Raw genomic sequence first — 14,550 nt, 5'->3', positions numbered from 1 at the left:
CTTAGGAAAAAAAAAAAAAAAAAAAAAAAAAAAAGCAGCTTCTTTTTTCCATTTCTGTTTAATTAGTGAAAAAGGGCCAATGTCAGCGAAACACAAACTATTCCTTGTTAATTAACCTTGGTACCATGACATCTCCAAGAAACTCATAGCCTAAGCCAGGACAGGAGAATATACAGGTCTCTTTCCAACAGCAGAAACTCAAATCAGATTATGTCATTTGTGCATTGGTCCTGTTCTATATGGCATGTAATTCCTGACCTCAAAGGAAAGATTGATCATGACTTTTTCCATCTGATATTTATGAAATGTTGCCTAGCATGTCTGGCAGAATCAGTAATACATTTTCCTCTTTTTCTGTTTTATCTCTTGTTTCTATAGCATCTGAGTTTTGTGTGATTTCTCATTAAACATTCTCAAGTTTCACCCACGCAGGCCATCTGGATTATAGTTAATATTTTAGGACCTATCCCCTTAACTTTGATGTACTTTCTTGTAACTGCTAAAACATGGTGATATCTCTTCCTTCTGTCTTGAGAACCTCCCCCTCACAAACCCAGACATATCAGAAGAACCAAGGGCTTGATACTGCCAGCAGCTGAAGTCTTTCAAATCTCTTGTATATTTTTTCAAATCCGAGAAAATCTATGATGAGGAAAAGAAATCTGTGAATTCTCAGCAGCAAAAATCTCACCATAATGAAAAAATCCTGAAGTATAATATATTAATTTAAAAAATAAGTTTCTTGTTAGTTATTCCTGGAGTTCTTTTGTTGTGTTAGATTTTGAACTCAAAAATAGTCCTGTGATGAACAGCACAGGTACTGTGTGATCCACCACACTGGGTTCACTAATAACATTGTCAATAGTGTATCTTGATCCTTGTCTTCAGCTGAAGCTTATATGCTTCTCAGGTTCATTGAATTTCGCCTGAGTAACTGTTTTATGAACCAGCAAGGTCCGTTCTACACCTGTTATTGGAACAAGTGAGGAATGGAAAACTGCATTTTACTCTGATTTAACCCAGAAGCATGTCTAAAATAGCTCAGTCATTTTTTAAGTGTTTTCAGGGTCTGATGTTACTATTTGTCATTCTTATAATGTGAAAACAAGCTTAAAAGATAACAAAGGTTGGATAAATGCTTCTAACAATTTGACAGCTCTCATAACACTTGTAATAACATGTGCTTAGTGTAATGAGATGCTTATCTGTGATCCCATCCTCCTGAACTTCTAGGATTGTGTGATCACTGTAATGACATTTCTCCCTTAAGGATGGACCCACACAAATGTTTCATGGTCTGCCTCATAGCCTTAGCTAACTAAACCATGATCACTTGCTTCTTAGGCACAGGGACTGATCACAAGGTTGGTATCTTCTTCCTCTTCCCTGTCCCTGCACGACTCAACCCAGAGGAAATGCTCAGTAATGAGAATATGGCTTGGGCAGTGATTCATGTGGTCTAGTGGACCCATGACCCAATGAGGCCCACCGAGTCACAAGCAGGAACTGCTTGGAAGTCTTCATCTCAAGAAAACAGAATAAGGACAGAATTAGTTTTCCTGAACTTACATGACCAGGGCAGCCTAGATGCTCCAAGAGTCTAAGACATGTTCAGGAGTGCAAATGTATGACACAAGGACTTTTGAAACAGCATCTGGAGATCAGGGGAGATGCCCAAGGATGTCTCACAGGCGCTGAGCATCTATGTTTAAGCAGAACTGAACTCTAGATTTTGTTGACCCTGACTGAGATCACACTCATCACATACAGGTACCTACATTTAGGTCTCATAACCTCTGAATTTGTCCCAAGGAGATAATAATAATGGGAAGTTGAAGGGCTGTCATGGAAGAGGCACTGAGGAACTTTAGGAATCCCTAAAATGTGATTGAGAAAGGTTACTACAAGGTAGGGGGCTTACCCCAGTTCTATGAGAGGCACATAAACTATGTAAGGTGATAAGATTCTCCGAGACTGGTATCTTTGTGTGTCAAGAGATAATCAGATTCACCTCTTCTCCTGCTCTCCAGAAGTTTTATTGCAGGTGCCTTCATATAGTTCTGTCCCTTGTCTGTGTAAAATTTATTGTAAATCATAGAAAATTCCTTGACATTTGCCACAGTTTATTTTTCCTCTTTTGTTGTTTGTTTTCAGTCTACTGCAGAAATCTGATTACCACAGCACTGCTTGCCAAAATATCACAGAAACAGGGTAGGGAGAGTAACGGTGATCTTGCCAAAGAATTTAGATCCAATATGCTGCACAGCGTACAGAGCACTCTGCCTCCAGTAGACAGTGACACACTGGTTGGATTTTTAACTGCTGCATTGTATGCAACCCTGCTTTGTTTTAGGTTTAAATATATCTGTGCTGTTAATCAGAATAGTATACTACATAGTATAATGCATTTAGGTTCTGCTTTGGCACTAAAGGATTAAAAATGTTTTAATTGGCTAATTTGGGATAATGATCCTTAAATTCCCTGTCTCATCCTTCTTCGCAGCTTTGCCATAGTCATGCAAAACTTAAAACTGGAGGTTGAGCATAGATTTACAAAAGGATATTTTAGTTGGGATTCTAAGAATATCTAACAAACCAAACAAAATTATTTCCTGATAGGATGTACAAGAGAATTTGAAGGTCTGTAAGGCGTATGGATATGTTGTCATAAACAGGATGAACTGATATTGCTGTATGCAAAATCATCTGCCCTGTCAATTTTCCCCTTACCCCGTTGGAAATATCCTTCCTCTCCCCAAATCCTGAAGAAAAAACTTTGTTAAGTCACTGCAGTTTTCACTGTCCTTTCAGAATGTTTATGATTGAATGAAGGATTGAAGAATCTCTAAAAACCTTAGGTTTAATCTGATATAAAACAGGAATGTTGACTTTTTACTTTTATTTTATATATTTTTAAGGAATATCCATTTCACTTCCCTTAAGAACATCACTGTTTCTGCAGCCAAGTGTTTCAGGGAGAGATTTTTCACATTTTATGATGTGTCTTTGAGGCCAGGAACTGAATCTCATAAACCTGTTAACAAGGACGTAACAATCTGTTAGGCTGGGAATTTTTGGTTTTGCACTGAAAGTGAGTAGAATCAAGGTTTAAAAAGCTGAACTAATCTGTGCTGATACATGCTTGTGTTGATTTCCATATACATACAAGAGGGCTGTCTAAGAACAATACTGTTTTAGAAAATTTTACCTTTAAAAAATGTGACCTTCTTTGCAGTGGATATAAGGATTAAGAGCAAGTCATGGGCTTTCTTCTACTGAAGTGTCCACATACATTTAAGCTTTGTTGAAGACCACACTTGCTTTTCTGTTTGCAGTTTGCCTGTATGTTATTTCTATGGAAGAATGCTGTGTATGTTCTTTCTTTTGTTTTCAAATAGGGCTATAAGAGAATAAAAACCCTCTTGCATTCTTCTTACTTGACCTACATACATATATTCTTCCCCTACTGCTACTTCCCACAGTTGTCCGCTTACTACTTTCTCAAGTCACAGATGAAGGCTAACCAGAGTAATTTTAAATACTGAGATTTATTTCTCATACATAACATATTTATAAAGATTGTTTGTTAAAAGTCATCTACTGTGCTACATTGCTTTCTGGAATGATGCAAAACATGACTGCTTTCCTAAGCAATGAATTGCCAGATGGAATATTTAAAGCAGACATAGTATCTCACTGGTGAACATTGACTATTCAGTTCCTTCACTAGCTCTTGAACTTCTTATTTAAAGCTTGTGCTTTGTAAGTCATAATTATCTCTTTTAATCAATGAAATATCCTAAATATTCCACCTAAAACCCTGCTGCCTTTTTGATGTGTTAGTCATTTAGTTTTAACTATTCTCACAGTCTTAGGAAATCACTGTTCCAATTTTTATTTTGAGTGTGATACTAACCTTGCTCCAGACCAGCTGCCTGTCAATCAGATGTCACTCACAGGTGCCCCTGAACAATCTTCTCCTCTAATTAGAGAATAAAAAGTAATAGTTTAGATTTGTGGACTTTAGTGATGGCTGATGTAGGTTGTTGAGGTTTGTTTTTTTTTTCTTGGGTTGTTTTTTTTTCCCCATTGAGTATACTAGTAAACTATAACTGTAGGCAAGACTGTTTATTAAACTTTGATTAAAACATCACCCTCTTCATGAGATATTCTTCTCTTGTGGCAATACAAGCATTATTTTATTAAACGTCATTATATGTAATATATTTTTATTAGCACACAGAAATATTTAAGGCATATCTTTCACAAGAAAGGTTTAATGTAATTAAGGGTATGTCTTTGTTAAGTTTTGTTAAATCTATAAAGAGTATGCATTCAATATAGGTACAAAGTATAAATATTAATAATTCAATATAGATTAAGTTACTGCATTTAAATAAAAATAGATTCTTAAATGCATTGGTGACTTAATCCGAACCTGTCTACTGCCTTAGAGAAAAGACTCAGGAATGGTAAATCCAGGTTATTTTTTCAGTACCCTGAGGAAAGTCCCTGGCTATTTTTATACACTTCCAATCATGCTAATATTGCAGTTGCTTTTAGTTGAAGAGTAAAAGGGAGGCAGAGAAGTAGTAATTTTTCAAGTTTGCAATTCCATGCCAGTTAGTTACAAATCTTTCTTAGTCTTACCTATTACTAAGCTTCATATATGTGCACACCTCTAACCATTTTGAGAGAGCAGAAAGAAATCAGATGCAATTGGGTAAATTGCTCAAGGCCTGTGGCTAGAGTTATTTTAAGTGTGTTTGGTTTTTACCCAGCACATGAGAGATGAAAATGCCCTGTTTAGCATTGTTACACCTTACAGGATGTGTAATCCTCTTCATCATTCCCTCTTTCTATCCACGTTGCTTCAAGGAGCTAGCTTTAAACTTTTATAGGGAGCAGAATGACACCTTCCTGGCTCTTTTGTTATCCACAGACAAAAATCTCCCGTGATCAACTTTGGGCTTAAGGGCTTTGAATGTTCTGATATTCTTATTGCCATCTCTTCTGCCACCTCCATTGCTTTTGCTTAGCCTATGTTCAGATGCTGCAAAGCAAGCTTGCATTGTTATATATGCCTAGGGCTGAGCTCATAAACATGGGTCACCTACATGACCCAGGGTCAAATGTATTTCAACTGGGTTACAACAGCTGATTCTAAAATTTTCATTTATTGTAGGGGTTATCTAATTATAAGAATAGTCCCACTGCCTTCACTAGTATTGCTTAGGAAGTAGTAATGTAGTAGAAGGAAGGAGTATATGATCTGACCCAGTGCATTCCAAGATCTTGTACATTCCAAAAAGGTAATATGAGACAAACAGGAATTTAACAGAAAAGGGAACTTATAGTCAAGATGATAGTACTGCCAGGTGGTCAGAGAAAGTTGAGAAGATAGAGCTAGGTGTGTTATTTAAGGGAAAATGGGACTTTTGGTTTTAGTTCTGGACAGGTGATCGATATTAAAATAATATTTATTGGGAAAAAGAGTTGGAATAAATAGTTCTTTCTGTGTCTGACTTGAATACTAGAAGTGAAAACAAACAAACAGTGGGTGTTAAAGAAAAAGCTTGTTCTCCTAGAAGGCAGCTAATTGGATTCTGCTACCTGTAACTCATGAATGCTACTTTGTTGGAGTGCAACACAGGGAAGTATACCTGTGTATACACTACCTAATATGCTAGGCTGCTTTTTAGAAACGTTCACCCACAAGCACAAACACTACATTTGACCAATCTTATTCCTAGTTCTGCAGGTATTACAGTTTGAACTCTGAAGATGTCCTTCCCATGGCTAGCTGCGTGAGACAGAATAGCAGCACTACTACTTATAGTAGCTTCCATGCTTCTTTTTCTTATTCCTAATAGCTGCAGGCACTTTAAAGTTAGATTAACTTGTCTTTTTCTGAAGACTAAACAGTTCAATTTGCACATATGAACAGCACAGACCAAGGGCGGAAAACAGAGTACATTTGCAAGAGGGACTTTGGGAGTTCTCATAGATGCAACAGGTCACTGATACTGCTTGGATCATCACCAGAAATTTACATTTTCATTCCTGAAAAGCATGAAGTGTCTTGTAAGGCAGTGTAAGGTTTTCATTGGGGGTTTTAATGCTTTTATATCTTTCTTTCTGCATTACACATACTTAGTTATTCAGGGACTTAGCTGCAGAAGCAGAGGGGAAAGACATGCTGTTTATCTGACTTGCACTCAGTTGGTAAAAGGTTTGGAACTGTTTCCATTATGAGTGGATTTGTGAGACAGAGATTGGCTCAACCTACATCCATCTCTGCGAATTATCTTTGTGCAAAAAACCTCAAAAACCCAAAACAAACAAAAACCCCCAAACTAAAATCAGAAGCCTTATAAGCTGATGGGTGCTAGGTGCTATACAGAATCATAAGATTCCCAGAGGCATTTTTAAGACTGTAGCTGAAAGTGTAAAACACAGTTTAAACAAGTACTTCAGCTGCTAGGCAACACTGAAACCTCTTTAATATGACCAATTACTTTGTGGGCATCCAGAAAATTTCCAGAAATCCATGCTGGAAACATGATAGATAGTTCAGAGTTGTCATCACAGAGTGCCAATATAAATTCAACAGGCAGTCATGTAAAAGCACTTGGCTACTGTAGCAAAAGTAATGACTTTGGTTCACTCTGACTTTCATTTTTATTCTAAAATACAGAGTGGAAACCAGATGAAACTGCTAAAGCTTTACCAGGATTGACATGGAATCGTTGGTATTTATGTGGATTCCATTTAAAAGGTCAGGACAGACATACCTGAAGCTTAGTCCTAATGCTGAAAATATTTGCTAGTTACAGTAAGCCTGGCTCAGTTTTCTGGTTTGTGATGAGAAATTCCAATATTTTCTCACTAAATTCAATCCTAGATACTACACTGAAAGACAGAAGATTTTGGGAGGTTTTCTTTTGGTGGAAAGCCTGTTAACTCAGAAAAGCAACATGTATTGCCATCTTCTCAACATGACTTGCTTAAATTTTTTTCCTTTGTCTTTGACCATAAGAATGAACCAGTGAATTATTTTACGTGTCATTAGGGCACAGTTGGAGGTAGATGGTCCCTTATTCTGCTCCCTCCAGAGTAAGACAAATTAAGTGGACTGTGTTGTAATTGCTCTAATAAGCCAAACACTCTCAGGATATATTCATGCTACCCAAGAACTCTAATAAGATATATATGGTCATATGTGGTATTGTTTCTTATGCTTTGGATTATCTATTCACATGCAGTTAGGAAAATTATTTTTCCTCTTGAGCAGAATTCTGTGGAGCACACAGGAAACTGGGTATCCATCATATAAACAGATAACATACAGTAGAATTTTAATCTCTGGTACTAGATGCCCACTCAGTATCTCAAAGTAGAACAAGCTCAGGAGTTCCACAAACTTACAGCAAGAACTTCTGGCTTCTTAAAAATGAACTACAGCCTGCTGTCTGAAGCACTGGGGAGAAATTCTGCCTTCATCAAAGTCAGTGACAAACAGACTTGTGCAATGGCACCTAGAAGTGACATGAGTCCTGTGTAGAGATGGACAGTAAAGAAAATCTTGTACTATGTGATTGGTACTTAAATTTACAGTTTTCATTGCAATCTACTGACCTAATTAATATTCTAGCAATTGCTGCCAAACAGTCATCAAGAAAAGCATTTTCCTTTAAACTTGCCTATCAGGGATGTGGTACTTCTCATGGTCTTTGATTCAAGTTTTTGATTCTCAGAGAAGTAAGGAGGGGTGCAGAAGAGCAGCCAACTTGGACTTCAAAGTGCAGACTTTGGACTTTTTAGGAGCCTGGTTGGCAGAGTCCCTTGGGAGGCAGTTCTGAAGGGCAAAGGAATACAGAAAGGATGGACGTTTTTCAAGAAAGAAATCTTACAATTGCCAGAGCAGGTCATCCCATGTGCCAAAGGATGAGCTGGCAGGGAAGAAGAGCACCTGGCTGAACAGAGAGCTTTGGCTGGAACTCAGGAAAAAAAAATGAGAGTTTATGACCTTTGGAAGAAGGGGTAAGCAACTCAGGAGGACAAGAATGTCATAAGGTTATGTAGGGAGAAAATCAGAAGGGCCAAAGTCCAGCTAGAAATAATCTGGCCACTGCCATAAAAGAGAATTAAAAATGTTTCTATAAATACATTAGCAACAAAAGGAGGGCTAAGGAGAATCTCCGTCTTTTACTGGTTGACAGGGGGAAACATAGTGAAAAGGATGAGGAAAAGGCTGAGGTACTTAATGTCTTCTTTGCCTCAGTCTTTGATAGTAAGACCAGTTGTTCTCTGGGTACCCAGCCCCCTGAGCTGGAAGGCAGGGACAGGGAGCTGAATGAAGTCCCCATAAACCAAGGGGAAATGTTTAGTGAACTGTTACACCACTTAGATACAAACAAGTCTGTGGGGCTGGATGGGATCCACACAAGGGTACTGAGGAAGCTGGTAGAAGTTATCACCAAGCCACTTTCAATCATTTAACAGTAGTTCTGGCTCACTGGGGAGGTCCCAGTTGATGGGAGGTTAGTAAATGTGAAACCCATCTACAAGGAAGGCTGGAAGGAGGATCTGGGGACCTACAGGACTGCCAGCCTGACCTCTGTGTCAGGGAAGGTTATGGAGCAGATCAACCTAAGTGTCATCATGTGGCATGTGCAGGACAACTTGAGGATCAGGTCCAGCCAACATGGGGTTATGAAAGGCAGGTACGGCTTGACAAACCTGATCTCCTTCTACAACAAGGTGACCCATTTCCTGGATTAGGGAAAGGCTGTGCATGTTGTCTATCTGGACTGTAATAAAGCCTTTGGCAACATTTCCCACATCATTCTCCTGGAGAAACTGGCTGCTCATGGCTTGGATGGGTGTACTGTTCTCTGAGTTAAAAGCTGGCTGGATGGCTGAGCCCGAAGAGTGGTGGTGAATGGAGTTACATCCCGCTGGCGGCCGGTCACAAGTACTGTTCCCCAGGGCTCCGTGCTGCGGCCAGTTCTGTTTAGCATCTTTAGCAATGACGTGGTTGAGGGGATTGACTGCACCCTCAGTCAGTCTGCAGATGACACCAAGCTGAGGGGTGTTGATCTGCTGGAGGGCAGGATGTTCTGCAGAGGGATCTGGGCAGGCTGGATGAATGGGCTGGGGCCAGTTGTAGGAGGTTCAACACGGAGAAGTGCTGGGTCCTGTGCTTGGGTCACAACAACTCCATGCAATGCCACAGGCTTGGGGAAGAGCAGCTGGAAAACTGTCTGGTAGAAAAGAACATGGGGTCTTGATCGACAGCCAGCTGAATATGAGCCTGCAGTGTGCCCAGAGGGCCAAGGAGGCTAATAGCATCCTGGCTTGTATCCAAAATTATGTGGCCAGCAGGACTAGGGAAGTAATCATCCCCCTGTACTCGGCACTGGTGAGGCTGCACCTAGAATACTGTGTTTTAGGAGTTTTGGGTCCCTCACTACAAGAAAGACATTTTGGTGCTAGAGCATGTCCGAAGAAGGGTAATGAAGCTGGTGAAGGCTTTAGAGCACAAGGCTTATGAGGAGCAGCTGAGGGAACTGGGGTTGTTTAGCCTGAAGAAAAGGAGGCTCGGGGAGACCTTATCGATGTCTACAACTACCTGAAAGGAGGCTGTAGCGAGGTGGGTGTTGGTCTCTTCTCCCAAGGAACAAGTGATAGGACAAGAGGAAATGGCCTCAAGTTATGCCGGGGTGCTTTAGATTTGATGTTAGGAAAATTTTCTTCCCCGAAAGGGTTGTCAAGCAGTGGAACAGGCTGTCCAGGGTAGTTATTGAGTCACCATCCCTGGAGGTATTTAAAAGACGTGTAGATGTGGTACTTAGGGACACGGTTCAGTGGTGGACTTGTTAGTGCTAGGTTAACAGCTGGACTCAATGATCTTAAAGGTCTTTTCTAACCTAAACGGTTCTATGATTCTATGTTTTTATTTTACAGTTTGGACTATTAGTATAAATAGTAAACAAGTCCTTTTTATGGTCACTTGGGGAATCCCTCTTCTCTTGCTTGATCTGTCTGGTTTTCTGGGAACTGATTAATTTACCTATAATGAGAAATGAAAGGGAAAAATACAGGAGGTAGAAGTGTAGATGTGCATTCTCTGCCTCTTCTCTGGACTCTTCATACTCTCTTCTATCATCTCTTCTTTTTATCTGTTGTTCCTATTATCTATCTCACTCATTTTTCATACCTTCATTAATAAATGATGTTTAAACTTCCCAGACTAACCTGTGCCTTTTCCACCCTCTCATTCCATTTTCTCCTGTCATTGTCCAAAGTTGTAAATTCACCTCCTGTTCTCTAATGTGTTCCTCTTCCTGTCATCACTTTATTTCAAGCCTGCTGTCTGCCCTGCCTCAGCATTTTTAAAACGCATAATTGTCTCCCCTCTTCTCTCCTTTTAAGGTGTTGATACCATATTCACATAGCAGGGATGTGCAAAGGGGAGAAAGTGATAGAAAGTCAGGAAGGAAGCTTTTGAATCCATAAAACGACAAAGCAGCAGGTATCTGCAAATGAATGTGATGGTACCTGAATACTCTCTCCATCCTGGGACCAATATGGTAGAGAAGCACACTATGAAAACACCGAACACACAGTCAATCAGCAGTTTATGCTGTTGCTTTTAGCTTTGGCTATTCCCGCATAAGTCAGCAAAGATGGAGCTAAGTCAACCTAATTCTTAACACAATAGTAGTTTACTTTCAGACTTAACAAACCAAAAAACCTTTGCTTTGTGTCTTGCTGCCTAAAATGTATTACTACCTTAAAAGTTGTGTTCTTTTCTAATGGGAAGAAAAATAGGGGGCATAGCAGAAACCCCAAGACAGATTATAAAGGGGAAACAGAACAATTAATAGAAGCAAAACTTTAAACTAATTTCTCTTGCTGAACGTATATTTCAAAAGGGGAATATACCACAATAATCAACCAGGTTTTTTGCCTTCAGCCTGTCTGAGGCCATGTGGTTTGGAGATCTGATCACTAGTCCGAAAAGAAAAGGCTGTTTGCAAGATTTCTGGGGTGTTTTTTCCTGGAAAAGGTGAGAGGACAAAAGCAGAAATTTATGACATACACTTTATGCATTATAAGGAAAGTATTCATCTGTCTGTCTGTCTATCTATCTATCTATCTTTCTACATACATGTATAGAGACATCCATATGTTTCAAGCTGTCACTAAATTGATTTGGAGGCAGGTATTTCATTTACTGCTCTGAGGATTAGGTTAAAAACTCTAAATTTAATATGTCTTGAACCAAGTGAATTGGATTTTCTTTTGCTCTTTCACATTCACTGTTCAGTATTTTCTGGAGTTATGCATGGTATTTCCATCAGTAATAATAGTTCTGACTATTTGGAGACGGAACAATGCCAAAGAAGAAGATAGTGTTTGAATGTTCAAGTGGCATTTTGTAACAATCATGCTTGCTTAATACACCTCAAAACATTTTGTGTCATACGGTACCAGTGTAATCTTAAAACCATTTCTAAACTGCTATTTTGGGTGAGCATGAGTAGCTGGCTCCTTGTATAAATCAGCCATTCCTTTCTCATTTATGTTTGTAGTTTCTTCCAGTACTCTTTTTCTTTAAAAGTGTGAACTGTGGTTCTGTTTCTCATTCGAACCACTGCTTCCAGTCCATTTGCTTTTAAACAGGTTCATTTGGAAGTCCTTTGCCCATTTTCATTCTTTTGTGGTTTTTTTTTTTCTGCTGTGCATCTAAACCAAATTTCTGATTAAATTTACTATTAATAAACATTATTTACATTAATTTGCGCTTGTAATAGCATCGCTAGAGGGCAGTATTGATTAAATTAGGTGCACTCTAGTGCTCATTGGAAACTTAAATGCAGAAAAGCCTCCAGCATAAACATCCTTGCATTTTTAATAAATGGTCATGGCTTTCATGTCCATTTTTCATCATATCCTATATGTAAAAAGTAATAGTCATATTAATCACCATGTGTATTAGAAATTGTTATATGTAACTTTAATGCAGGTAACATAATATTCTGTGATACTATTTTTATGAAAAAGAATGTGCATGGAACTTAGTAGAAAGTAGATGGCATTGAAGTTATTGTAAATTATCGTTTATATTTGTGGCTTTATTAGAAATAATGATTAAAGTGTTAATTTTTTATAATAAATAAAAATATAGGTTTCTTCATATGTTGTTTCTGAGAGAAAATATTTGCTGTGAAAAATATATCTTCCAATTTGTTAACTGTCTGCTTGAAAAATCTCAGTACAGTATATTTTAAAATAATGGACAGCAAAGATAACCAGGATTGTAGATTAAGACACTGACTGATTTGTTCTTATTGATTTGCAGGTCTCCTGACAAATGCAGCAACACAGAATCCTCGTAGGAGTGGTTTAGGCTCTGTGTGAGCTACTTAACTTAGTCAAGTTTCACTGCTGTTGATCATCATCCGTTATATGTCATCAACTCAACTGTCTGTTTCTCTGTATCTCATGAATGACAGCATAATTCCTCTACATTATGAGCTAAAGTTTTTCTACCATACTAAGGATCACTGGACTAAGGAATATAGAAAAAGAGATATGCTTGGGCATTAGCAATACAAAAAAGTTCATGGTTAACGTTTCATCTACGTTATACACCACTGCTGGACTTGCTGTTACCTACATGTTTTAATCCGAAGAGTCTGCTACAATGAAGAGTATCATCCCAATCAGCCTTAGAGAAGACTGTTTTGCCTATGGGAGGACACTGAGGTGCAAAAGAGAAACTCTTCTTGTGCCCTAAACTGTCTGAATTGCTTTTATTTTCTTATACTTTCAGTATATACAATAGACCAAAGAGCAAAATCTATTTTAAAGTGGACACAATCTTACTGTTAACAGAGTTATGTCATTAAATTGTAGGAGGTCTCCACATAGACATGATTCCAGCTTTCACAAAGCTGATATGTTGTTGTCCAGCAGATGTCTTTATGGAAAGCTGCAGTAAAAACTAACTCAGAGACCTGCTCTTGAAATGCCACGTTCAAGAGAAAATAATGGAGCACTGAGAGAAAATGACGTGTGTTTGAAAACCTTGGACAAAAAGAACACAAACTGTCTACACAGCACCTTTATTCCTCTGTACTTAGATTGACTTTCTCGTACTAAAATCATTTTCAGTTTTAACCAGTTAAACATGCCTCTTCTACAGTTCCATTTTTGATAGTTAAAGTTGGATAATACAGTATTTGCAAAGAGCATGTTTGGTCATCTGTGGCCTATGTCTCATCTGATACACCATTTAGCACCAGAAAGCAAATTAAAGAGAAAACAAAAGTAACACTTGTTTGAAAGAGATCATTAAATGTATTTTGAAAAGCCTAAAGTTATATATTTAACAGTTTTTATATGTTGTATATTTGTAGAAAATCCTATTTAACAATTAACGTGATAACTCTGACAGTCATGACAAGTGGTTCAGAGTTAAGTTGTGTTTTATTACTTCAGTTGTCTCTGAAGTGACTGGTGTCGTTTGCTTTCTTCCATTGGGACATTCTGGATGTAAAGCATGACCAGAGAGGACTGTGTAGAAAAAGCAAAGAATAATGTTGTTTATATTACATAAATGCATTCAACCATTGCACTGTTGGAAGGCATTTTTTATTTTTATTTTATTTTTATTTTTTGTCTTTATGTACTGATAAAAATAGAGTGTAAAATATTTTACTCATTGCTCTTCATAGCAAAGTTTGTTTTTCTTTCTTACTTCCTATCTTTCTTTCATTTTCTTCCTTCCTTCTTTCCTTCCTCTCTTTCTGTCCTTTCCTTTTCTCTCTTTTTCTCTCTTTCCTTCTCTCTCTCTTTCTTTCTTTCTTCTCCTCCCCACCCCCCACCCACCGACACACACCGTAAGGGTCAGTTTGAAGCCTGTTCCTTGATCCCATTTTCAGTGTTTTACCTCATTGTTAGAAAGCCCACATTTTTGGCATTATTGGTTAGTGACAATTTAGAAAAGACAGCATAGACAAGGGGGAAATAATGACAAAACAGAGAAACAAACAAAACCTTGTTCCCTTTTACTGTACCTTTCGGTATGTAAGTTTGGTACATATTGATATGATGCAATCAACAGGGGAGCTTAATTCCTTCCTGGCAAATGTATTATGGTTTCAAGTATACTACCTAATACTCCAATTAACTTTTAGTGTTATGCTAGTTCTATTCTACTAAAGAAAAATATATAGCGATTGTTCAAGTGACCATAGATGAAAGGTACAAAAATGAAAGTTGATTAAAGAAATTTTTTGAAGGCCTGCTCTAATACTGAGGCTTATTTAATGCAGAGGTTGCAGGAAACATGAACTATAGATCATTTTGTCTTCAAGTAAAATCAATATATACAAAATTCTTATTTAATCTTAGCATTTTGACCAGTGTCAAAGTAGCAATTAAAGCCCAGCCACTTGAAAAGTGTTATGGACTGACTGCACTATAAATGACCAATGTCAGGTTTAAAATGTCATGCAATAAATGATGGTAAATACA

At 38.0% G+C, this 14,550-nt stretch overlaps 1 protein-coding gene across 8 annotated transcripts in view; it reads left to right on the top strand.

The window, feature by feature from the left end:
• TAFA5 (TAFA chemokine like family member 5) overlaps positions 1-13,648 on the top strand; it is a 441,406-nt gene extending 427,758 nt beyond the window's left edge. For 5 of the 8 annotated variants that reach the window (XR_005828242.1, XR_005828241.1, XR_005828239.1 and 2 more), the window contains 2 exons: positions 10,982-11,074; positions 12,371-13,648. Coding sequence is in view for 2 of the 8 variants with exons in the window: in XM_040596817.1 (XP_040452751.1) it covers positions 12,371-12,379 (9 nt within the window). In the remaining 6 variants the exon portion in view is untranslated. The remainder of the gene's footprint in view (positions 1-10,981; positions 11,075-12,370) is intronic. The other 3 variants (XR_005828240.1, XM_040596817.1, XM_040596818.1) reach the window with 1 other exon arrangement.
• The last annotated feature ends 902 nt before the right edge of the window (positions 13,649-14,550 follow it).

This window comes from Falco naumanni, chromosome 5 (genome assembly GCF_017639655.2).
Source record: "Falco naumanni isolate bFalNau1 chromosome 5, bFalNau1.pat, whole genome shotgun sequence".
NCBI classification, from domain to species: Eukaryota; Metazoa; Chordata; class Aves; order Falconiformes; family Falconidae; genus Falco; species Falco naumanni.
The sequence above is the reverse complement of the archived record's forward strand: the minus strand, read 5'-3'. Positions and strand labels throughout refer to the sequence as shown.